Genomic DNA, 25740 nt, shown 5'->3' with positions numbered 1-25740 from the left:
GCATGCACCTGTAACAACGCTAGTCTAATCAAGTACATTATCAATAATCAAGGGTCTATAAATACATAGATAAGCTAGTTTTGTATCGGAAAAAATTATTCTTAATTTCCTCATAAACTACAATGTATAGTGAATCAACATTCGGGGTAAATTTCAAAATCAAATTTTTGCACACATACGCGCTTACAACATCTAGTCTCACCAAGTAATATCAATAATCAGGCGTCTGTAAATTCACAGATTTAGCTAACTCTGTTTTGGAAAAAGTATCCATAGTTTCCTCATAGCCTACAATGTTCAAAAATAGGCTTACAGTGTCAGCTTTGTATCACTTTTCAGGCTTTCAGAGCTCGGCATTAAATTTCAAGAGAGGAGCCATGCAGTTGTACTAGATTACTTGTCGCACTGTCCCTCTATGCTTGACGAAAAGAAATTGAAATAGATTTCGGGACAGGACTCTGGACGAGTTTTTACTCCAGAACAAGAACAAGAGTCTGGCGTATAGATTTAAAGCGTACGGTCAGGCCATTTTACTTTCATTTTACTAGCACGGATACTGTACATTAATATCAATGATAAGGCTTCTGTAAATACACAGATCCAGCTAGCTTTGTTTTGGAAGAGTATCTATAGTTTAATCATAGAATACAATATTCAAAAATAGGCTCACAGTGTCAACTTTGTATCACTTTTTCCGGCCTTGGGAACTCGGCATTAAATTTCAAGAGAGGAGCCATCTAGTTGTACTAGATTGCTTGACGCAAGGTACCTAGATGCTTGACGAAAGGAAATTGAAATAGATTTCGGGACAGGACTCTGGAAGAGTTTTTACTCTAGGACTAGAGTCTGGCGTCTGGTTTTAAAGCGTACGGTGAGGCCATTTTACTTTCATTTTACTAGCACGGCTATAGTTATCATAAAACTTTACAGGCACGGCTTTTCAGGGAGAGCTTTTGACTCGGATTAATTTACTGACGGCGAGAAAGACTTCGTATATTCCTAAAACAACTTCCATGATTATTTACTAATTTTGTTTTTTTTTTCAGATTTAATAGGTACGGAGTAAACTCAGATTTAATAAATTAAGAGTGACCCAGATAGTTAATGTAGTCCCATCTGCGGTAAATGAATCATCAAGTTATTCCAGATTCATTTTTTTTGTATGTGTTTTCTATATTTCTAAAGATCTTTTCGTCTATCAATGGTATCAGTGGTATATGCTCAAAACCCATCTGTAATTCGTTTGCGACATAAAGTTTAATATGGTAAACACCATGTCTCAATTTTGCAATTGTTACCAGGACAGTCTGATAGAGCTATCGAGTTTGTTTCATCATATTGGGTTCATGAAAAGCTGTGCAGATAATTCGTTATTTTTCCCACCACAAATTTAACGCGATATAGTAATCTATTTGCATAAGTGATGAAAATGAAGACAAGGTATTCGGATTTTTACTTAGTGTTTGGAGCAGTCAGTGCCTGCAGATGTCCTGCGCGCGTGTGATTTTCTTTTTTGAACGACAACCTGCAGTAAAATTCAAGTTCTTTGTTTTGATCGACTGCAATATCTCCCATGATCATTTCTGTGGGACTTCTGCAGTATGAAAAAGTAGACATATATCCCTCCAAAGGCAGCACTCCAACAGCAAATATCCGATACATCACAATCCTACAGTATTCAAGGAATATTCATGAATTTTCAGGAACTGGTTGTGTCATAAATATACCATAACATAAGTAAGTTCAAGGGCGTACAAAATTGATTGGCTACCTACACACGGCGCCCTCAAGTTGTAAAACGCTTTTGAATATTTTATTGTAGAAAAAGCGCTATAGAAAACTATTGAACATTTATTAATTTATAATTGCTGCAATGTGGGCTGCTCTAACAATGCGTCCAACACAGTTTTTGATACTTTTTTCTCATGCTCATGATACGGGGATACGGCTTTCATTGAAGTTTATTTTCAGTTATTTATAGTGTTTTGAGCTGACAAGATCAAACTGCCAACGTGAAAACAAGATAAGAATATTTAGATGCAGCGGTAAACGGTAAGTTTCAGCAAGACGAGATATATTTGTGTTTATACAGAAATTTACCATGTGCCGAGCACTTTCGTTTTTCATAGTTATATAGTTTCACAGTTCGGACTGTTTTGGATTTGAAATATCAGAAAATATAAAGGTAATTTGTTTATCTGGTATCACAATTTGCACGATGACCCCAAGTGTTTCACTTTCAAAGCGCATATTACCGTAAAGCTTCTAAGTGAACGGGGCAAAAAGGCTGCCGCGACTGCTGTAGATCGTTGCGCGCATGCGTGTGCACGGAAGAGATCCTCAAATAATGAAATATTTTGCTGGCATCTGCAGGAAATATGCTAATGCGGAAAAGGTCGCCCTAGCACAGTGCAAATCCCGTGTCAATACATCACTCGATCATAATGACTGCATTGAAAATTTGACATTTTTTACATTTGTCGGGCCTATAAACCTCTTACAGCCCCGGCATAATGATGAAAGCAACAGCAGGGAATAATTTTCTTTTGTTCGTATTTGAGCAAAGAAAGTATCATGTCGACTCAGTCAATTGTTGTTATTGCATAATTTCTTCAACAACACGCACGTCTCGTTGGATATCCTGTTGAGTAAATTTCTTTAGCGATAATGAGGTGAGGTCCTTTCATATCATCAGCTTCAAATTGGTTTAATTCGTGTTTTCCTCCAGGACACCTGTACGTCCCATTTGATCAGTTGGACAAAACGGAGTCAGGGAATGCTTGTTGGGTTTATTACTCCAAATCAATCTCTCTCTCTCTCTCTCTCTCTCTCTCTCTCTCTCTCTCTCTCTCTCTCTCTCTCTCTCTCTCTCTCTCTCTCTCTCTCTCTCTTAGCATAAAAATGCGTCTGATATTTAAGATCTTGAAGAAGCCAAAGCTATGATGCAAAGACGATTAAAGTAATGGAATATTCGTTTTTCATTTTTTCACACAAGCTATTTGATTGTAAAATTATTGGCAACATATTTTCTATAATATTCTAAAAAGCAGAAAAAAGAATTTGTCCTACGTGAGTTACCAGAGCATAGGCGTACAATGTGGCCTTTGCATTGGATGTCGGATACGAGGACTCTAACGTAGCTTTCGATGGAGCAGACGATGGAGCATATTTTCTGAACGATAATGAACAAGATAACAAACTGTCCGAACTACATCCACATCGTCTGTAGAGTCTTGTCATCGCAACATTTGCTATTGACTCATACCCGGCGAATTTGTCTACGTTTACTACTTTCACAATTGAATACACTTTGGCGTTGAAGTCAGTTTTCGAAAAAAGGTATATTTCTTTTTTGAAAATTACTTATTGGCAATTTCAGAGTCAGCATTCAACTCAATTTCGAGCCAGGCATCATAAAAATTTAATCGACAACTCGTGTCTATCAAGACAAATGTGTCGTATGTTACTCCAAAAAATTTCCGAGCATGGAAACAATACTCTTCGGTAGCAGGAACTAATAAACCAGTAGATCCGCCCATAAATCAGGAAACGATATTGTTGCGGCTATTTCAACCACAAATTAATGATTATTACCGACATCAAACATATGGCTGAGCTTCCGAAAAACAGAAGAAACACGGCGATGGTTTCCTGGCCTATCGGACACGCTATTTTTAGCGCTCTTCTTGATTAAACTGCCAATACAATCCCTGGCTAACAGGATGATGGTTAGACGAAATCAGAGTATGACATAATTCTTGAAAGAAGGGGAGAATCGACAACAGAAAGTCAATCATGTATCAGCATCGGTTGACGTGGTGTATACATGCATTTATTGCATGTAAAAACAACTAATCTTTCTGAGATCAAAGGTCAATGTCGAGTAAAATAATGACCTGGCAATGGAATTCATGGTAGTCATAAGTCACAATTCTTCCAAGATGAAAAGTTATTGGCAACAAACAGTGGAATTACATGCATCAAGACTTAGGGAGGTGACATTATTTACGGCGTGGGGTTGGAGGAAGTGAAGTCTCGACAAAGGGGGATTCAGCCCTCTGTGGAAACTTAATTTGTGGAAATCTCAATCAGGGCATTGCAATAATACTCATTTTCTCCTCTTTACTTGCAAACACATACTCATATTCTCCTCTTTACTTGCAAACACATCTTCAAACTTTTGCGTTTTAGTAAAATTTTTGTAACACTCTATTGCCATTAAAGGACCAGCCTGAAAATCGGTACTAGAGAAACAAAATTACTACAACGACAGTTCATATCCGGAAATAAAAGTTAGTATTGTATGTTAAATTATTAGGATACAGAGCATAAACAATACTGCAGTACATGCAGACGTTAACCAGCCAATAGATGTGCTCATGATGGATAACAGATGAGATGATAACGACTGAATAATTAGCTTTCTCCATTGCAGTTTTCATGAATAAGTCATGAAATAGCTCAGTCAGAAGAAACGAAGACAACATGGTAAAATTCTATGTCGCTAATAGTATATTTATTTTGATTTGAGAATAGAAAACTGGATTAAAGTGGCCTGAGGGACATTAACTGTAGCTTTGGTAATTCAATAGTGAACTTCGAATATTTATTCTTCCTGAAATACATTGTGCGGACACACCGTATTTTCATCATAGAAAAAGTGTGATTGCACGATTATATCCCTATTTAAATACGACTATCGTACAACAGGGAGTACACTTGGTAGAACACAGACGTGACTCCTGTTTGTGTTGCCATGTCAACAAATCAGAACATATCTTTTATCACGGAGGGAAATAATAGGGAAGTACTTGTCTTTGATGAGAACTTGAAATTTATCATTACAAGATTTGAGGGGAAATTTTACATTCGGGGATGTTTGGGGGAAGAGGGGAGAAGGTTTATGTCGTTGACTACACCATATCTTGCATTAATGCCTTTAATCAAGTTTGTGATCAAACCATATCGTTTTGCAGTCTCGGTGGAAGAGAAGATGGCTTTTTTCATCTATACGTGGTATGTTGAACTTAATCATTCTGATGACGAAGTGTCACTTTTGATAATGCTGTTCAGTCTAGATCTACCCTAGTGATTTGATTGGACCATATGCAATGACAATCATTCGTGGTGCCTTTCATAACGGAAGGTGATGTTCAAATTTTATCACGTTAATAAAATGTTGGGTTTTTTTTGTATCTCTACTGAAACATAATTCTCGTTCTTGAGATTCTTTTTAAAATGTCAGCAATATTTTTGTCTTGAATACTATAAATGTAATGTTTGTGCGGCAATTATGTGTTCGCCGTATTTACATTATGCGCATTGACATCCATGAAAAAGTGATTTAAGTTGAATTAGTTGACGGCACGCCAGGCTAGATACATGTAATACTGAGCTAAACAGCGGTCAAATACTTAATGAAATACACATAACTTTCATCAGTTGTAAAATGATAAGAAAAAAACACTTACTCTGTTGAAAGCAACTGTCTAGTTGGCAATAAACAGCGCAAGACGACGAAATACTCAGCGAATGATTTCGCTTTGAAAATGAGTACAATTGATATAATACCAAGTCAGAATGACAACTACAGCTGTCGATGTAACGCAGCTGTTGATGTACTGCAAAAAGGATGCCACCTCGCGATCGAGCAACGAGGAACAAAGTGGGATTGGACGGGATTTGCGGTGAAACTGATACCAAGTGGATAGGACAGCACTTATTGTTGAATTTTACTGTAGGTTAGTATGAGCCAGGCCTCTTGCCAATTATTGTGGGTTGATAACTACACGCGCAGAGGATCAATTCTTGTGTACTTCTGAGTTTCGTCATATTCAGGTCCCCCAAAATACACGTGATCAATGTGGGAAATTTATAAGTTTCCTAGACTGGAAGATTCAGTCGTGTGCGGGCGTACTGGCGCACTGCGACCTTTACCCTTTTGTTGGGTCGTAAGTCGCATTGCGCCGGATCGCCCGCACATGACTGAATATTTCAGTCTACATCATATCAAATTAACATCGTCACATGTTGGAGAAAACAGAAGTTTTATGTACGCCCTCAACGTCCACCATAGTGTATTCTTCACCGGATGTATGCGCTTTACATGTACCGTAGCATTCGACTCTCCCGATACAAAACTAGAATCCACAGCATTATTGCTACACCTTTCGCAAGTCGGTGTGAAACATTCAGTCGAAATTCTTTTGACTAATACATGTTTTACTGACAAAATCATTAATCGAACAAAATGTGATAAGCATTTAATTTATTCACTAATGAACATAATAAGTGACATGAATTTTACATTTCGTTTGAAAATTAATCACAGACAAAACATTCTCAATTTAATGAAATAAAACTGAGGTCGTATGCACGTCGAAAATTTCTTAAAGTTAATTTTTCAACCATTTTCTATGAAAGTCAACATAAAAAACTAGGGTCACATGGAATCAAATTTCTCTTAATTTAGATACTATTGAAATTCACAGGGGTGGCCATTCCTGTGTTGACTATAGGGAATTGTCCATTGTCACAGAAAATCAGACGGTTTGTAAATCTACGTCAAGAGCTTCAAAATGAGCCAAGCACAGATCAGAACATTATTGTAAAAATTTTAAGTCGGAATATGCAAAGTGTACATGTGGTAGTATAGAAACAAATTATCGGGCATTTACCTATACTTGAAATACAGAATGGCTGTATCGAAGCGGTAAATCTAAGGCGAAAAATAACACTTTTGATTTTGACAAAAAAACTAAGACGGTGAGATTGTTTCTCACTCCGAGGGCTTTAAAACTAGTCCCTCACAAGTGACACATAAGAAAATTATTGTAATTTTTTGAGAGTCCGAATAGCTGTCCCGGGGCGCGTTACGTTGTAACATCAACTTCTTCGAACTTGGCCATACGACATAAAAGAAGCTAGGCAAGATATAGTTTCAAGGATTCTAGATTGTAGGGACTGTAAACAAACTTGAAGACAGAGCCTTTCTCTACTGGATTCTCACTTTGATAAAAACATTTTAAACGGTTAACCTCAAAAAATCACCACTTTAATATATTTCTAGTGATATAAAGACAGTAGAAGCACGCCTTGCTTCTACCATCTATGATTAAAATGACTTGTGTTGTATGATTTCTCGACAAAGATAATTCTATAACTTTGCCGTAGATATTTGAGCTTGAAGCCTGTATGTACATTATAAATCCAGTTTTTAAGTCTTGAAAATTCAATACTCAACCATGAAATGATTACAATCAGTGTACTACAATTGGGCAACATATTCCAACAACGCCAAAGAAAAAGCTAAAATGCATTGACGACAGAAAAATTGCAAACATTGTTTCCTACCATACAACAAAAAGAGGTGGAAATGTTATCATGGCTGCTTTTGAGACTGAGTGACGTTAAATATATCATATCCTATCTTAATTTTCACAGCATGTGCTCTATTTCCTGGCCTAATATTTGAAAATAGGAAAACGCTGTAGATTTTTTTCATTTATATTCTTTCATAAGCATATTGGAAGAAAAGTCCCGTTAGAAACACTAAGCTATTATCAAAGCTGGTAGTTATTTTTATAGGAAAGAGGAAATCTTGCAAGAGAAATTGATAGGGATTCGGGGACTTCCCTTCGCACATTATAATGAGGTTCGCTGTGACAACAGCTAGATATCAACTGATACAGCCATCAAATTACGTCACATGGTCATCATTTTAAATGATTGCCAAATCAGAATTTTTCATCTACCTCCCAATTATGGCTTACTTTACCAAGGGTGGGAATCCCTATAATGTATGGAAAGAGGCGGGGGGGGGGGGGTGTAGAGAGCGCCCTCGAGCGACGGATCTTCCAGTCTAGGCAAGACGCACCTCTATTCACTTGCCAAAACAAGATATTGATGAAGCAAGTCGGCTTGCAGGTTAGTCAATCCACAGGACTATGGTAGTCGTACCAGATGTCGTCAAACGATGCTACTGGAACTTACATTATCCTCACCAAGCAGTTTCAATTAATTCATCAAAGTGTGAAGATTCACTGCCGCTAGAGGAGACAAAATTATACGGAGTTAATAAGTCACAGTTTATTGACAGTATCACTTCTCTTTTGTGTTTATTATTGGTATTAATATCACTTATATGACTTCTTGAATGGTACTAGGCCGTGCGTGTGTGTGGAGGGGGGTCTCCCAAGATACCGAGTATGAAATCTCACATGAAATTTTTGAAAAGGAAAGAAAAACATGCCATAATCTCGGAGAATTTCGGATATTCTTCTCAGTAAGCACCCATTATAGACACCAGTAATGACCGTGATTTTCCATTATATGTCGATTACTAAGACTAAATTTATTGGCTTTTGGGGGTGCATTTTAAAGGCGTTGGATTAAGAAATATTTCGACCGTTTTAGTTTTCGAAAACTGAAAATTCAACTTTTCCCCATAGAGTCAACAGGGATGGTGGCCAATTTGAATTTCACATATAGGTAAATGTTATGTTATTTGTTTCTCTAGTAACACACTTCCTTCGGTGACCTCTGATTACTATTCTTGGTTTGGTAAGAGAATGGTTGAAAGTTCTCCTGAGGAAAGTTTCAGGAAAAGGTTTAAATCTTTCACTTTCGAGGCAAGTACAACCTTTAATCTGCAACATCCTAGTTGAGCCCGATGACACTGAACTTGTCAGCGCTTCACTCACATGTATAAAACATTCCAGTGTCGTGCCGCGTAATTTCCAAAGTAGTTTGTTACCAACTCCTGGTTTATTTGAGTAAGCAACGGCAAACTCATTTTATCAAAATACTTTGCACCTTTTATGGATTCTGAAAGAGGCGAGGCAATAAAAAATCACAATAATACCCATCCAGAATCAAATAATAAAGTCGCTAATGTGGTTAATTATTAGAAACACAGACACAGCACAACACAGTACAGACAGCAAAGTACTGGCACACACAGCAAAGTCAAATCCACGAAAGAAAGATATATGAACCCCCGGCAAAACGACAGAAAAATAATGTCAGGTGTTTTGAAAATAGTAAGCGCATCCTGTCCCAAATGTGGTACCCGCCACATATCAATCTGTAAGTCAAATAGGTAGTGGTCACCAACTAAGGCCCAATGTAACTGATGCCATCAGCGATCTTTCATCAAAGAGGGACATCATACTTATCTACCAGCTCGTAGTACTAATTTCAAAAATGCTAGTCTGCTCAAGAGGAAATGCCGAGGTGTTCTCACATAATGTACAACGTTCTTTGAAAGTACTTCCATCATTAAGTTTGCCCGCACCACAACAGTTTGTATGTGAGTACTCAAAGAGAATACCCGTATTAAAGATAGACAGATCAAGAGCCAGTGGAATCAGTGGTAGCATTCATGATCGAGTTTATTTGATTATTTAAAGATTCAGAATTAAGAATCCGTTAGAAAGATATCTATGCCTACACAATAGCACTTCAAGTGAACTAAAATGCATGATCTGCGGTATACGGAGTTATAATTGTGTATTCCATCGCTTCGTAACAATGATTTTTAACACCATCCTGGTGTCCAGGTGCCGTTGAAGAAGATGTTGGGATTGGCAACGTCGGCGTCGTTGAATGGATAGAAGGGTTCCGGTGCCCCTACTGTTATGTCTTCCGCTATCTGAAGTAGTTCTGTAACCTTCTCTGGCATACTGTCTGCCAGGTTGTTGATTTCACGTGGGTCAGCTTAAAGAGAAATATTTTAGGTTGTAAGTTTTTTTTTCAGCGAATGTAACTTGGAGGATATGTTTTCAAACTGGCGAGATATCTAAACAGTAACTCCAGAGTTGCATACACAGCTAAAGACTTCTCAATGTTTTAGATGCATCTCAAATATAGGTGTATATCTGTAATATTTTAGTCATGCCCGACAATTTTATATTCAACGAAAGAGTGCTTTGTATTTTGTATAGTAAATATTTTGCCTTAGTTTACAAAGGCCAATTAATAATACTTGGATGCAACTTTGATGATTAAGAAACTATCGGAGATAAAATATTTCATGTCAATGTTCACATTTCGGCATATGGAGGAATGACTATACAGAGTTTTCACATTAATTAATTAGAAACTTATGTACAATTTCATCTGTGTGGCATAGCAGTTCTCTATGTCGTTATGATACAATTTTTTTGACAGTGGCTATATTTCAGTTTTTTCACATCGAAAGTCTTCATTTAGCCGTGAATGAAACAAATTAAGTTAGAATGTATGCACTACACAAATATTCCATTACATACAGTATATATGTAAGTCACTTTTCTTTGCAATAATTGCAGCATGGCTGTAAAGCGGACATTTAGTCACAATTTTTCCACACTTTGAGCCGAATCAGCAGATTTTTTCAAGCTCGTTACAGAACAATTCAGTGCGTTTTACTCATACATATTCATATTATTTAATTTGTAATTAAACATTGTAGGCAATAAATGTTTACATCTTACAAATCATACATATCTGACATATGTATTCAATAAGTGATATATATGCAAAGGAGTATGACGCATAGTTGCACAGGTCTATTTAGTGTGCAATACGACCAACTATGGCTTTACGAGTCAATTTGTTATATTCGATTTCTTTCAAAGTTGATTGTAGAATATTTTGCATCAGTAACTTAGGTAAACATTTTGCGATTAAGCGATAAAAATTTGTATTATTTTTTTATTTAGATAGAGGCATATAACAGAAGAATGCGTTTCTTTTTGCATTTCAGGCTCTCTAGATTTGTACTACAATTGCTACTGTCCACTCGACAAGAACCGCCACGCACACTTTCTGTACCAGAATCGGGATACCAAAATTTAAGCACATCTAAAATTAGAGAATTATTCGGAAATTACCAAAAACAAATATAGGAGCATATACAGTCTGGATCAGCAATTTGAATTTGATGAAGAAAAGTGGACACAACTCATTTTACATGACCCTGCTTCTTATCATTCAGATAATATAAAATGAACACAAAATTGTTCAGCTCTTGTAGCAACAGCAAGACACTTTTGGATTTAAAAATGCAAAAGCGAAGCTACGTATTGAATAAAATGATTCAAAAGTATTCCACGTAGTGTCATTGAAACTGCAGCGAATGCTATATACCGCTCTGCGGAAGACAAGTTTATCTTTGGTAGTGCTTATATTACAGTAACTTTGAAATACAACAGTTGGTTAGGTTCGTCCGAAACGAGACGAGATCAAGATCACAATACCTTCTATGTCGAAAAGCTGTGTTCCAACCTTTGGCGCCACAACGTTCGGCACATCGGGATTCTGTAATTCAGGTGGCGGAAACCATGAATCTGTGGTGTTAAGCATAAGCACCTGTCAAAACAATCCATGGTTATTTTTGATTTTTTTTTTTGATTTACAAAAATACGCAGTGGTATACGTCACTGCAGTGTAAAAAAGGCGACGAAAATGTGACTGTGCTCGATGATTAAATGAATAACATTGACGTTTTCATCAAATGTTAAACATCATGCAGTGGTGACTTTCGAGAGTTCAGTATCATTATGCTTATAACGTTCATGAAAAATAAAATTATCAGCGTGCTTCTTTCTTACCCGACGGTAAGTTATCAACATTGAAGGTGATATTCCTCACGACGTCATATCTTCCATCAATAATCTTATAACGTCCGACCCTAAAATCGATCAAAATAAGAGTAGAACAATAAGAATAAGGGCCATAATTGCAGTGACATAGTGGTAGGTAGCCTACATTCACATATCAGCGTCACATTCAACTCCCCTTCGATTTTCCCAAACAATGCATGTGACTTTCGGTAGAGGCCACTTTTGATCGAATGGTGAATAAGTTTTTATCGACCTCGGAGACTTTTGTCGTATATGGTCGCAGTTTCTCCATCAGCTGTCCACCCTAATTTCATATAAACAGGTCCAAAATCGCCATTGATAACAATGGGTTTAGGCCAAACAATTATGGTGAAGAGGTGATTATTTGTACGCTGCAGACCAGTCATGATGACTACTGTATAGGGAAATCCTTATGGTTTTGACTTGTACAACGTTTGTTCATTTTGCATCAGACTGAAAAGAAAGAAGTTTGTAACCAGTAGCCTTGCCCATGCTTGTCGACACCCTTTCACTTTTTGTGTGTGTCCGAAAATTCTCACTGAATAGGAAAAAGTTGCTAAACTTGCACTTCCCATAGTGATACCAAAGGATATAAATGTTATGCCCTTTATCATCCCAGCATTAACAGATAACTTATAGGAAACGAAGTTCAACAAACTATTTACATTTGGTGGTCGTCTGACTGTAGCTATACTGATGACCTACCTAATGCTGGTGCAGGGACTAACGGGATGTGTGTCGTAGTGCAACAACGCCGTGGTTCTTGGTGATGACTTGTCCTCCGATATGGTTTCCCAAACATCCATGCCATCCATGTTAGGATCTTCGGATGACATTTGAAAGAAAAGAAAAACCCGAGTTTTATGCGGCCTGTCTTAGTTTTGAGCAGTGTTATTGTCAGTTTTCATTTATCTTATATTGCTCACTTTGTACACTTCAAGTCTGTCGAAACGAAATCAAACTAAGCGTCTGACTTCACATTGTATATAGCGGTACATCACTTTCAAAACGAGTCTCGATTAATGGGTTACAATATAATAAGACTGCATGGGATATCGATGTTTCAAATGGGAGACAAGCGGTTGGCAAAGGGGTTATGCAGTGTGATGCAGAAGTAGTCTACCGTTTGAAAAAGTATTGCTGCACACCCCCAAACAATAATGCCCCTTGATATTCCCAATTGATTGCACAGCGACAATCTCCTGACTTCAAAATGTTATTTCCTATAACCAGTCCCAAACGTGAGAATCATTTGCGAGCCATGTCTGGATTATACCTTCGGTTTTTTAAGAGAGGGCAATGTCCCCTATACTTACCTGGATTTCCTCCTGCCAAAGATAATAGCGTTGGGTGGAAATCTGTGATGTGGATCAATCTACAGCAAAATCATAAAATAACAGAAGCAAAATTGGCGAAGTATTTTTTCGCGACACTTTTAAAACAGGGCGCTTGAAGTAATCTTTCCGAATACATTCGAAAAATAGTTTTGAACTACCTTCAAAGTAAATAATATATACCTCAAATGTCCACGATTTTAAAGACTCAAAGATAGTATGTCCAGCAACAAAATCAAGAGAAACATGTCACAATATTACTGTATTGGATATTATATATCCTTATTGAACACTCATAATTGAAAGACTTCGTGGTAAAGAATAGTATTACGCACAGTAGCTGTATATTTGTTACCATGGTTCCTATAAATGCAAATGATTTCTCTGACAACTAAATTCACAATAAGCTATAACAATTACTTAAATGTGTATGTGTCCAGGAATCACTGCATCGACAATGGAAGAATGGAAGATATAGAAACAACACTAAAATATTAAAATGTAGACTCAATTTTAAACACTGCTCTGCTCCACGGTTATCAAGTACAAAAAACCTCGAAATTCTCACTCGTTGTTTACGTATCCTGTCTTCTTCAGCAACGGACTGTGCACAAAGGCGGTTGACCTCACTCCACCCTCAAACGGACTTCCTCCAGCACCACGCAGTGGCCACTGGGAGCCGAAAAACCATGGACCACCATTCTGCAATATGATTGTCGGTGAAACAGAGGTTTATGAGACTCGGAGAAATTAGAGTAGTAATGCAGGTGTGCCATTGTTAGGTCGAAGGCAGTTGAGCAAATGCTGAGATATATTTACTTACATCACTGAGGTACACGATGACTGTATCTTCGTACATGTCGTTATCCTTTAGTGCCTTTGTTATGTTGCCAATCGCCTCATCGAGCATAGAAATCATTCCTAAAATGACAATGGGAAAGTATATCGTGTTACCAAGCGTTTGCGAGTGTGTGTGTTCTAAGCCGTGTATTTACCTGCATAATTATCTGGCTGTTTGCCAGATTTATCGATTTCATTGTTTCGATGTCACCCCTCAGGATTACATGTATTTGCGATACAGGCAAAATACCTCTTTGTACACAGCAAAATATATAGCCATATAGCCATATATAGACAACCGCACGTTTGGTCCGCATTGGCTTTGCTTTTTTAATCTGTTTTGATTTTATTGACAAAGCTTTGATAAGGCAATATGAAGAAAGAAAGACCACCCTATTTGCTAATCACATCACTCAAAACATATCTAATAGGCGAGCGGCAGACACAACCCATTTTTCACACTTAATGTACCCACCTTACATACGGCCACATCATACATCATTTGAAAGCTTATTATCTCTACTTCAAGAAAATTGACGATGTGGAGCTGCCAAGTAGGGCCATAACCCCCTAATTTGCATAATTCACATGGGTACCCAATTTGCATAAATGTGATATAAAATTAGGAAATTCATTGTTAACTACTCTAAACATACTTTTAAACTATTGAGTAATATATCAAATTAAAGGTATTTGCATGTAGAATACAAAATTGATATCCAAAAAGATATTTAAAATGGTTTTACTGAAATATTTTCATATTAATATTGAAAAAAATATTTAACCCTTTTGAATAACAATATCTTAAAAATTTGAACACATACAGCCACATCATACAGCCACATTATACATCATTTGAAAGCTTACTATCTCTACTTGAAGAAAATAGACAACATTTAGTTGTCAAGTACGGCCGTAGCCCCTAATTTGCATAAGTCCCACGGGTACCCAATTTGCATAAATGCGATTAATATTAGATATTTATTATTCACTACTCGAAAAATACTTTTAAACTATCGAGTGATATATCAAATGAAAGGTATTTGCATGTAGAATACTAAAAAGACATCCAATAATATATTTAAATTCATTTTACTGAAATATTGTCATATTTATATTGAAAAAAATATTTTCCCCTTTTCAATAACAATATTTAAAAAAATTTAATACAAAAAGCCAAATCTTACAGCATCATCATACGTTATTTAAAAGCTTACTATCTCTACTTCAAGAAAATTGACAATGTGGAGCTGTCAGGTACGGACGTGGCCCTTAATTTGCATAATTTACATGGGTACCCTATTTGCATAAATGCGATATAAAATTAGAAATTTATTAACTACTATAAACATACTTTAAACTATCGAGTGATATATCAAATGAAAGGTATTTGCACGGAGAATACAAAATGGATATCCAAAGAGATATTAAAATGATTTTACTAAAATTTTTTCGTACTAATGTAGAACAATATACTTTCCCCTTTTTAATAACGATATTATAATAATTTTAACAAATAGAACCGCATCACACAACCACATCAAACGTTATTTGAAAGCTATTATCTCTGCCTCATGAAAAAAGACGATGTGCAGCTGACAAATAGGGCTGTAATGATTTAATTTGCATAATGCAAAGGGTACCTAATTTTCATGAATACAATATGAAATTACAAAAATCAATTGTAAAGTACTCTAAACTTACTTTTCAACTATCAAGTGATATATCAAATGATAGGTATTTGTATGTAGAATAGAATCATGAACTCCAAACGTGTATTCAAAATATTCTTATTGAATATTTTCAATTAAATCGTAAACGTTTTGACTAGTTTATAATATTCAAAATATTGTGTACTAATAACGAATAATGCTAAAGTTTTGGGGATAAATATCTGAATTTGTTTTGCAATTGATTTTTTGTTTATTAAGGATACGAAAACGGAACATTTTCCTGTCTAATTCCCATATAGCTGAACAACAAGAATACATAAAACCAATTGGAACTAATTTGGGATAATTGGGTCTTCATATTTTGCAAATTTTCTAAAGCGTGTTTTGTGCTCTATAGTTGAGTGTTGAAATATAACAAGTTACTCTTAAAAACATTACAAGTAAAAAGAAAAGCAGATGAGCTTAAATTTGCAAATTAAACCGACATTACTTCACCATCCAATTATCCAAAATTAGTTCAAATCTTGTTATAAATAGCTGTGTGTTGAATGGCCCTGTTGTATTATTGATGTCATTTTTGTTTCAATTTCTCTAGAAATCTTGTTTTGATGGAGACATCATTGGTTACTACATCTGTGTTACATCTGTATTTTCAGTTCAGTTATGTGGAATATGTAGACGGAAGGCACCATATTTCATTTATCGTATTTATTGTCATATAATGAAGGAAAAGCAACTCAACACACCGTTCCTATCTTCGTTGTTTGCATTTTGTGTATGATATTGTGTATATTGTCAGTGTATATTATGTTTGGCTGTTTTATATAAAGTGTTCATTAGCCATGGCGATTATTCTAGTTAAGAGTAAAACACTAGCACCACTTACAAGTTGGTACCTTATGCTAAAAATACAAGTGAACAAAATGACGCCCACGAGGAAAGTTCGTGGGCCGCCCAATTATAAGTGGATGATGCAGTCCAACCTTTCACAGATCAAAATTCATTGACTATTTTCTCAAATAAATCGTGAAGAAATAAAAACATACATCAAAGATACGACTGATTTTACACGGAAAATTGAGACAATAAAAGTTCCGGCCAATGCGACATTGGTAACACTAGACATTGTTTCAATGTACACTAATACAACGCACAATGAACCAATGGAATCAGTCGACAGAGCATTAAATCAGGAAAGATCATCAAATGATTGCATAATCAAACAACCAACAACAAAATACATGATAGCTATGCTGAAAATAATCTTGAAAAACAACACTTTCAAGTCAACAGTGAATTTTACCGTCATGTATTTGGGTGCGGTACGAGATCTCCAGTTTTACCAGAAATTCCCGACATTACATTTCACAAGACAAAATGAGAATAATTCAGCAACACACTGAACAAATATCGCTCTGATTGAGATTCAGAAACGATGTATGATTCTCATTGGAACTCAACACGAGCTTAATGAATTCATATCAAACATGAAAAAATGCATCATACTTTCAAATTTTCGAAAGCTCTTCTCAAGAAATCATATCGTTAGACCTCATTATCTATAAAGGTCATCGGTGGAACAAAGAGGACACTCTCGACTGCAAAACACACACAAAAACCAACAGATACATTACGGTTCACGAAACCAAATGGCAACATTCAAGGGCCTTGTTAAACGCGAAACATTACGATACATTAGAACAATCATGCAACAACAAGGCAATAGAGAATACAAGATATTTTCGAGATAAAAGTAATGAAATGCGACTAAACGATTCTAAATCTTGTTAAATTATTACTAACTTTGGACAATCGGATGACATTTAAATGTTATTAAATTTTCATTAAATTAATTTCAAATTTCCTTGGAATCGTAAACAGTAAAAGGGAACCAAAACATTTTCAGGTCCCCTATATGCTGATCAAAATCTCCAAGTATCCCTCGACAATCTCCCAAAATTTTCGAATCCAACCCGAATTCCTCTGCCTCTCACCGTTATTTGTGAGCGTAGCCTAATCACATACATAAGAAACGGAAATATAAGCGTTACGATGATGCCAAACTTAACAAAACCTACAACAGTACTAGTCCGATCTCCGATTCAAATGAGCATACACAAATACAGCCTGAACGAACAGTAGACATTCTAGCTTCCGTACTTGAACAAACTGAACTTTCAGTGGAACAACTCGATTGGTAACACCTACAATCATTCAATCAGTGCACATGTTTCACCAAAAAAAATGAAGGACTGATGAAGACAACTCAGTACTCTCAAAAGGTACATCAAAGGATCGCGGTGTCACATTAGTCTTGCTACCGCATAGGGCAGAACACGTAGATTAGGGTTGTGTCTCGCCATGGCAAATCAACACTATACATAAAACGGCCAAACATAACATAATATACACTTACAATATACACATGTACCGTACACAAAATTCAAACAACTAAGATATGAACGATTTGCGGAGCTGCTTTCTCTTATTACATGTCACCAATTGTGTCTGCTGTCGAATTAATCTTCCCTGCACAGACCTTTGTTCCTGCCAAGGCAGCGATAACTGTGGCAACCCTTTTACTCATGACAATGCTGGTGAAGAAGAGGATGATGAATTCCTACAATTACTAGATTTACTGGAAATGACATAATGATTTGGATCATGAATCATGCCATTACTTTGACTGTAGCTTACTCTGACACATTGTTTCAGCTACAAAGCTACAAAGCTACAAAGCTAAATTTCAACAACTACAATAGTGTCTTTCGTGTGGATCTTTTTGTTGCATTAAATTAATTTTTTAAATACCATTATTAAAAAGAGGAAATATTTATTTCGACAGAAATATGAAAATATTTCCGTAAATTAATTTAAATATCACTTTTGATATCAATTTTGTGTTTTACATGCAAATACCATCACCACAGACCATATATCACTCGATAGTGTAAAAGTGTGTTTAGAATAGTTAACAATGAATTTTCTAATTTCATATCTCATTTCTGCAAATTGCTTACCAGTGTAATTTATGGACATAAAGGGGTACGGCCTTCCTTGATAGCTCCACATTGTCAATTTTCTTCAAGTAGATATAATAAGCTTTCAAATGACGTATGATGTGGCTGTATGATAGGACTCTATGTGTTAACATTTTTAAAATATTGTTATTCTAAAGGGGAAAATATTTTTTCCATATAAATATGAAAATATTTCAGTGAAATGAATTTCAATATCTTTTTGAACATTTATTTTGTATTCTACATGCATCTACCTTTCAATTGATATATCACTCGATAGTTTAAACGTATGTTTAGAAAAGTTAACTATAAATTTATAATACTATATCGCATTTATGCAAATTGGGTATGCGTGTTTATTATGCAAATTAGGGGGTTATGGCCCGATTTGGTTGCTCCAAATTGTCAATTTTCGTGAAGTAGAGATAATAAGCTTTCAAATGACGTATGGTGTGGCTGTGTGTTGTTGCTGTATATGTTAAAATTTTTAAAATATTGTTATTCAATAGGGAAAATATTGTTTTCCATATAAACATGTAAATATTTCAGTATAATCAATTTCAATATCTCTTTTAATATCCATTTTGTATTTTACATGGAAAGACCTTTCATTTGATATATCACTCGATAGTTTAAACGCATCGTTAGAGAAGTTAACAATAAATTTCAAATATTATATCGCATTTATGCAAATTGGGTACCCTTGTTAATTATGCAAATGAGGAGGTTATGGCCCTACTTGGCAGCTCCACATCGTCAATTTTCTTAAAGTAGAGATAATAAGCTTTCAAATGACGTATGATGTGGCCGTATGTAAGGTGGGTACATTAAACTCCTAAAATAAGGCCCTTTTTGTGGATTCGCCGCTCGCCTATAAAGAACAACATAAGATCAGACTGATGTCTAGTTTGTACTTTGTGACTAAGAACCATACTTACCACGGTATGTTTGGAGACCAGGCACTGGTAGCGGAGCATACATATTCGTGTAGCGGTCCGGTGCCTAAAAGGAACAAGCGGAGAGACTCTTTTTGAAATGTCCCTCTTCATATTACGAACACAGCGAACATATCTCATCATAGTTCTTGCCAGGGCAATAACCCATAGATTAATGGAACTCACCTGGAATGGGAAGTGGGGCAGTAGGAAACTCATGTACAGGAACATTGGTACGTCTGGATTATGATTTTTTATCAGCTCCACGGCTCGTTTACCAGTGTGTTCCTGTAATATGAGATAGTGTGATGACGGTAAATCATGCAGGTCAACAATTGTCATTCATTTTGAACAGAATAGATAACATTGAACGTCATGTGTGCTCTTTTAATGTTATGTCTACACGAATCAAACAACGAAGGACAAACATAAACAACGACAAATGTAAACAGTATAAATCGCAGAAAAAGCTATTACAGGAAGATACATCTATTTTTAGCAAATGATGAAGCGATATCAGGAACTTCTAGACTGAAGAATGCACCTATTCCGTCCTGAACGTGGCACCCTCTATATATCACCCTAAGACGACCAAGCGTTACATTGTACACGTGCTTCGCTTATAATTGCAGACTAATAAAACGTTCATATTGGACACTGTGGAAACACAATGCAATCCTGATCAGTGCTACACGTGGTAAACCATTAAGATCATAAGGACCAGCTACTCTTTCTGTGTTGCTTTTCTTCGAATGAGTTTGCAGAATTGTTCTGTCGTGGTATATGTTTTGTGAAAGTGAATATCTGTTATTACGCCTCTCGCGAGGGCAGCAGTGAACATGTGAAATTTGACGAAAACTTCACCAGCATAACATCGAGATTATTACTGATTATGTATTTACTTACGCTAGCATGGGTTCCTTGGTGGTGGAACATTGTTCCCGTGTTATCCTGGAAATCGAGTCCTGTCTCCCCTGGGTCCTGTCCAAACAACTGTTTCACGGGATCAAAGATCGACACTGGGCCAAGGATACATAAGAAAGGAAAGTATGAGTTTTTTGTTTGAGTTCATTCTATTTTGAATTCGGAAAATGACACTATGATGGCCTTTTTCATTTTCAATCCCATTCTACCTTGGCCGTTTAATGCCCCGGCAGTAGTGGAATACAATGTATTTCATCACAACACGAATAACTGAGATTTACCATAGTTCATTTGGAAAGATCTCCCCTTTGAATTATTTGACGGCAGAAGCAAACTTCTGAAAACGTCAAGTCGATAAGTTTTTAACTCTCTTTGCCTTATTCAGCCACAATTTCTACCACCACCATTACTAAAGCTATCATCAATTAAAGAGGGAGTTTCCTACCTGTTTGAGAGTAGTAATCAATCAATGGATTATATATTCCGTAAAACGAGTCAAATCCACGATTTGTCGGTGTAACATCCCAACGACAAAATCCAAGATGCCACCTGTCATAGGAAGGTAGAAGAGAAAGCGTTTTCATTCGAGAACATAGCAATTTGTGAGTGATAACATTGTTTATGATATGCCTTCAAGGAAATGCGTAAGCCATTTCAGAGTACCAGCATAAACTCAATCGGATTCTAACTCACATGATAACTAATTTGCAGAGCAAATAAGTTAGCCATTAAAATGGCTCAGCTATGTTGTCACCTCAAAGTACAGGAAAATATCGTCAGATACAGAAAGCAAAATCATGCTTGATGCTTATCACAGACAAGGAGAAACACTACTGTTTCTCTTTGTCTGTGGTCTTATGTAATTGATCTGTAAGGTTAGTGTGCGGGATCAGTTAGCTGACGAAGTCTCAGAGCGCTCGACAGCAATTACGGTGTTCAAAATAATGATTGCTGTCTTCGCTTTGGGTACATTATTCAGTGATAGCTTATCGATATTGTTGCGTGTGAACATGAAAGAGTGAATGATGTAAAATGGTATAAGAGAGACTGCTTGTGGTGCTTCAAACTAAACCACTTCATATTGGTTGAATTAAAACGTACTTACTTCCCCACCATGTAGTTCATATATCCAAGTTCCTTGAGATATTCTGGCAAGAGTTTGTACTCCCTGGACAAATAACTTGGCTGGGCAGGCATAATCATGGCATGCTTCAGCAAGTAAAGAAGATAAATAAATAAATTAATTAATTAATAAATAAACGAATGAGTATGTAAATGAACAAATTAATCAATATTAATTAATTAATTAATTAATTAATTAATTAATTAATTAATTAATTAATTAATTAATTAATTAATTAATTAATTAATACATACAATAATTGAATGACGAAATCAAATAATTTCAACTACAATAATCATCCTGAATTTTCCATTAAACTATCGCCCTCTTCCGACTATGTTTTTTCTTTAATCCACTTTATAATGAATTAAGGAGGGAAACAGTATTTGATATTTGTTTAAAAGCATGTCGTTATACTTACGCCTAAGCCGTATCTGAACGGATAGTAACCTGTCATGAATGCCGCTCTTGTACTGCAGAAACAAGATGAAAGTGAAAAAAGTTACATTGTACCTAGCATTATTAGATGATATCATCGTGTTTAAGCCTCAGCTAAGTAGCCTTGATTGTATCTTTTTTCGGACCAGGGAATTGTGATACTGTTTGTCACTTACGGCGTACACACTGGTTGCACGTATGTCTGGTTCAAAATAACGCCATTTGTCGCCAGGTCGTTCATATTTGGAGTTTGCATCACACCCACTTGGTCATTCCATTCAACGTCAGCCCAGCCTAGACGAAAATTAATCTTGAATTAATGCTCTACGTAACGCGAGGTTCAATACGTACATGCTAGTACAAAGAGTGCTAGCAGCGCCAGCATGGGTTCTCTTTAGAGACTGTTGCTGTAAAGGGGCTAGTTATTTTACGACGAATAGATTCAAGGAAAGTTGAGACGTATTGTTAACAAATGATCAGATACGATTTTTTCACAACATAATGATTGTTCCTCATTATTTAGCCTTACAGAGTTTATAAGCAGTAATACCATTTTCTAATCAGATGAATTTAAAACGTTAACAAGTAACAAGTAATTGTACGTGCATATAAACTGAATATACTATAGAAAATATTCAAAACCAAACTAATTATCGCTTGAGCACTGAATCATTGCAATAACATTTTAGGGCATCGATGACGTTGGAACGTTTGTGTTCATTCAAATATCTTATGACAATATGAAATGTTGTTAGCTGATAGAACTTACCAGAATTGTCAGAAAGCAGAAACACAATGTGTGGCTGTTTTTTCTCTGCAAAGGAACATTGAGTTGAAAATGAATCTTCAATGAATAACATAATCAGAAGTATGGTATGCTGAGATAGTCCCTTAGATATGTTATTCAAAATCGAGCCGAGGTTACGAGTGTTTAATCCACAAAAATTACTAAATAAGCAAGATTTCACAGTACAGACTATGATGTAGGAGACAACTTCCATCACGTCGCTGCCAAACATATACTTCGGCTTTTTGGTTTTGTATATTGTTACATAACGTAAGATTGCGAGTCTTGGGAATATATACAGCAGTTGCTTTATCTAAAAAGATGACTTGCTACTATAACTGTTGGCCAACACAAGAAGGTGTAGGAGAGTAGCGTATTGCTTACTTTCTGATGAACCGCTTGAAGAGCCACTTGATGAAGAACTACGAGCATGTCTCTCTGTGGGGAAAACACGGTCGTTTAACATTATCTGGTTACTCACACAGACAGGGATACATGAAGTGAGTTGTGACAAAGACGGGAAAATTTTCCGAGGCTTTTTCTTCTGTATATTCATTCACAAATGTATGTGATGACTTTCAGCAAATTATGCGATGTGACGATCGACTGTTCTCTGACTTGAATAGGGAAGGAAACGATTCATTAAAATGAGAGGTTTTGTAAATTTCCTTCAATGGAACAATGGATGGCGAAAATCTTACAAAACTATCAGAAGCTATTGAATTCATATCTATCAAATGACCAGAAGCTACATGCGCCTTCTGAAGCTGTTGCCTTTAATCCTGAAGAATCGCACAGCCGTAAACACGACAGTTATTCAAATTCACTAGCGACTTCAGTTGGGTTGTTGTGATATTCCCGCTAAATTTGTTGCACGATCTAGGATAACTGAACGACAAATATCCAGTATGATCTTCCAGCTACATAGTTTATCTCTTTTACTACGAGAAAGACCCCGTTCGTCTACAAGACAATAATAGGAAATGCTGATGTCGACTATTTCGGTTTGGAGAAGCAGTATATATGCATATGCACGTCGCGATTAAAAGACAAATGTAAAACTCACCCGGGAATCCGCAGACCACACCTAAAAGCACGGCAGCGAAAACTATCGAAAACTTCATCTTTAGATCAGCAAACTGTCAGAAGATAATCACAACGATGTCGTTTTAGTACGTATACATTGAATAGCGTGGCACCGCCGCACGCAACAAATCGGGCAGCTAACAAATGTAAGGAAAATATCGTCCTACCTTCTGATGAGAAGAGAATCGGGGAAAGCTTCACTTTCTCCTCAGAACTTTCGGTGTATCGAGCGGTGCGCGCCTTTTTTATTGATAAAGGGACTCCAACAGAGCTCAGCCTCCCTCTGTTACCAGCGAATCAGAATCGTCCACATTAACCGGAAACGATTTCCTATTAATGATACTTTTTGCTAAAACAATGACGCACATTCTGTACTTTGACATGATTTATTGTTTCGGAATACCTTCCATCGACAGTCAGATATGAGTTAATTCTCTGTTTTTAAATTTGTTGAAAATCTGGTCAAAGACACAAAAATATGTCTGATATTTAAAAACTCAAAGAAGCCAAGCCGATGGTGCAATAAAGTGAACGAAGTGTTCGTTTTAAAGTTTTATCATACACAGTCTATTCGAAAGTATAATTGTTGGCAACAATTTTCTATACTACCCTGAAATAATTACCATCCAGTCCCTGATAAAAGATCCGTAAGTTACTCGCGACCGGAATCGACGTACAAGGTGGGCTTTTGACTTGATTTTCAGACTCGAGAACTTGAGAGTTCCGAGAAGGAGAGATCGATTAGATTTCATGAACGACAACGAACCAGATTTCCGGACAACACGATTTTGCACTAGATTTCAGGACAAGATGATTTGCACCGGTTTCAAGGTAAAGAGAGCAAAGTGTCCGGTTGTACAACGTATGGTCCGTCCATTCAACCTTAGTTTAATTATCACATGTTGTGCGTCGTAAAATGTTTGTGAAGCACTATCTCAGTGGCAATATGTCATGGTTTACATGTTGGTTTTTTTTTTTGGGGGGGAGGGCTCAGGTAAACTCACTCTGAAATTTGGGTTACTTAAAAAGTTACTACACTCAAAGTGGCCGCTACTACCATGTTAACTCTGTGGGGAAAATGCATTTTTGATTCTCATAAAAGCAGGCGACGACAGCGTCATTTCTCCGCAAGCTTCATAGTAATTCTACGCATACAGCATACTAGTAGTGTGTGTAAAATTTGATTAAGCCGAATATCTGTCCCTGGGGCACTCTCTATCTTAAACAGGTGTCGTGCACTACTTTAATACAGCAGTGCAGTTACTTTGCAGAATCTATATCTCACAAGTCTCTGTGTTCCCTGTCGATCTGAATGCTTATTTTTTACATTGTGACATTCCGATTTGGTTCAAAGGGACTGTGAATTTTAATGTATTTTACGTTTCAGATAATTTATCTAAACTGTTTAGTTGCATTAGGCTTTAGGCCTACAGAAATATAAAAACAATCATTAATGTCTTACAAGAAAACGTGCAAAAACACATTCTCAGCTGCAATCAAGGAGTGAAGAACACTGATTTTATCGTAAAATGTTTCTCCATTGTCCGCACAGGAAAGAGTTAGCACGTGTGCAGGTATAAACACTCTTATGATATAGAGAGGTTTAGATTTCGTATTTCTCTTGATAAGATTCAAGGTGTTTTACGTATTTATTCACCAAAATATAATAAAGACTGCACAACACAAATCACAGACAAATTTAAGTTTTGCAATTTACACAAATGTTCTACGCTTCGAAGACTTTGACAAATTCCACCCAGGAAATTGTCGGGCCTGTGAATCTTCTACGAACCTGACATTATCAATGATCAATGCTTTTTTCTGTTCTTATTTGAGCTTTGAAAGTATCGTATCAACTTTTCTCGATTGTAACTAGTGTCTGACACGTTTTCTTCAACGCGCAGGCCTCAGTGGATATCAAGTTCAGTAAATTTATTTAGCGATGTAAGGTCC

General features: G+C 36.4%; 1 protein-coding gene across 1 annotated transcript; it reads right to left on the bottom strand.

Annotated features, from left to right (window-relative positions):
* Positions 1-9367: 9367 nt before the first annotated feature.
* LOC139131311 (arylsulfatase B-like) lies at positions 9368-24022 on the bottom strand. Its single transcript, XM_070697318.1, has 18 exons — positions 23955-24022; positions 23768-23840; positions 23086-23139; positions 22684-22728; positions 22091-22208; positions 21898-21949; positions 21459-21562; positions 20799-20902; positions 20336-20448; positions 19616-19717; positions 19433-19496; positions 13785-13882; positions 13530-13663; positions 12944-13002; positions 12333-12450; positions 11595-11674; positions 11241-11330; positions 9368-9717 (listed from the first exon to the last, which is right to left on the bottom strand). The coding sequence occupies exons 2-18, from the start codon at positions 23823-23825 to the stop codon at positions 9539-9541; spliced, it is 1572 nt and encodes a 523-aa protein (XP_070553419.1). The 5' UTR covers positions 23826-23840; positions 23955-24022; the 3' UTR covers positions 9368-9538.
* Between the last annotated feature and the right edge of the window lie 1718 nt (positions 24023-25740).

This window comes from Ptychodera flava, chromosome 4, assembly GCF_041260155.1.
Source record: "Ptychodera flava strain L36383 chromosome 4, AS_Pfla_20210202, whole genome shotgun sequence".
NCBI classification, from domain to species: domain Eukaryota; kingdom Metazoa; phylum Hemichordata; class Enteropneusta; family Ptychoderidae; genus Ptychodera; species Ptychodera flava.
Note: the sequence above shows the minus strand (reverse complement) of the source record. Positions and strands in the feature narration are given on the sequence as shown.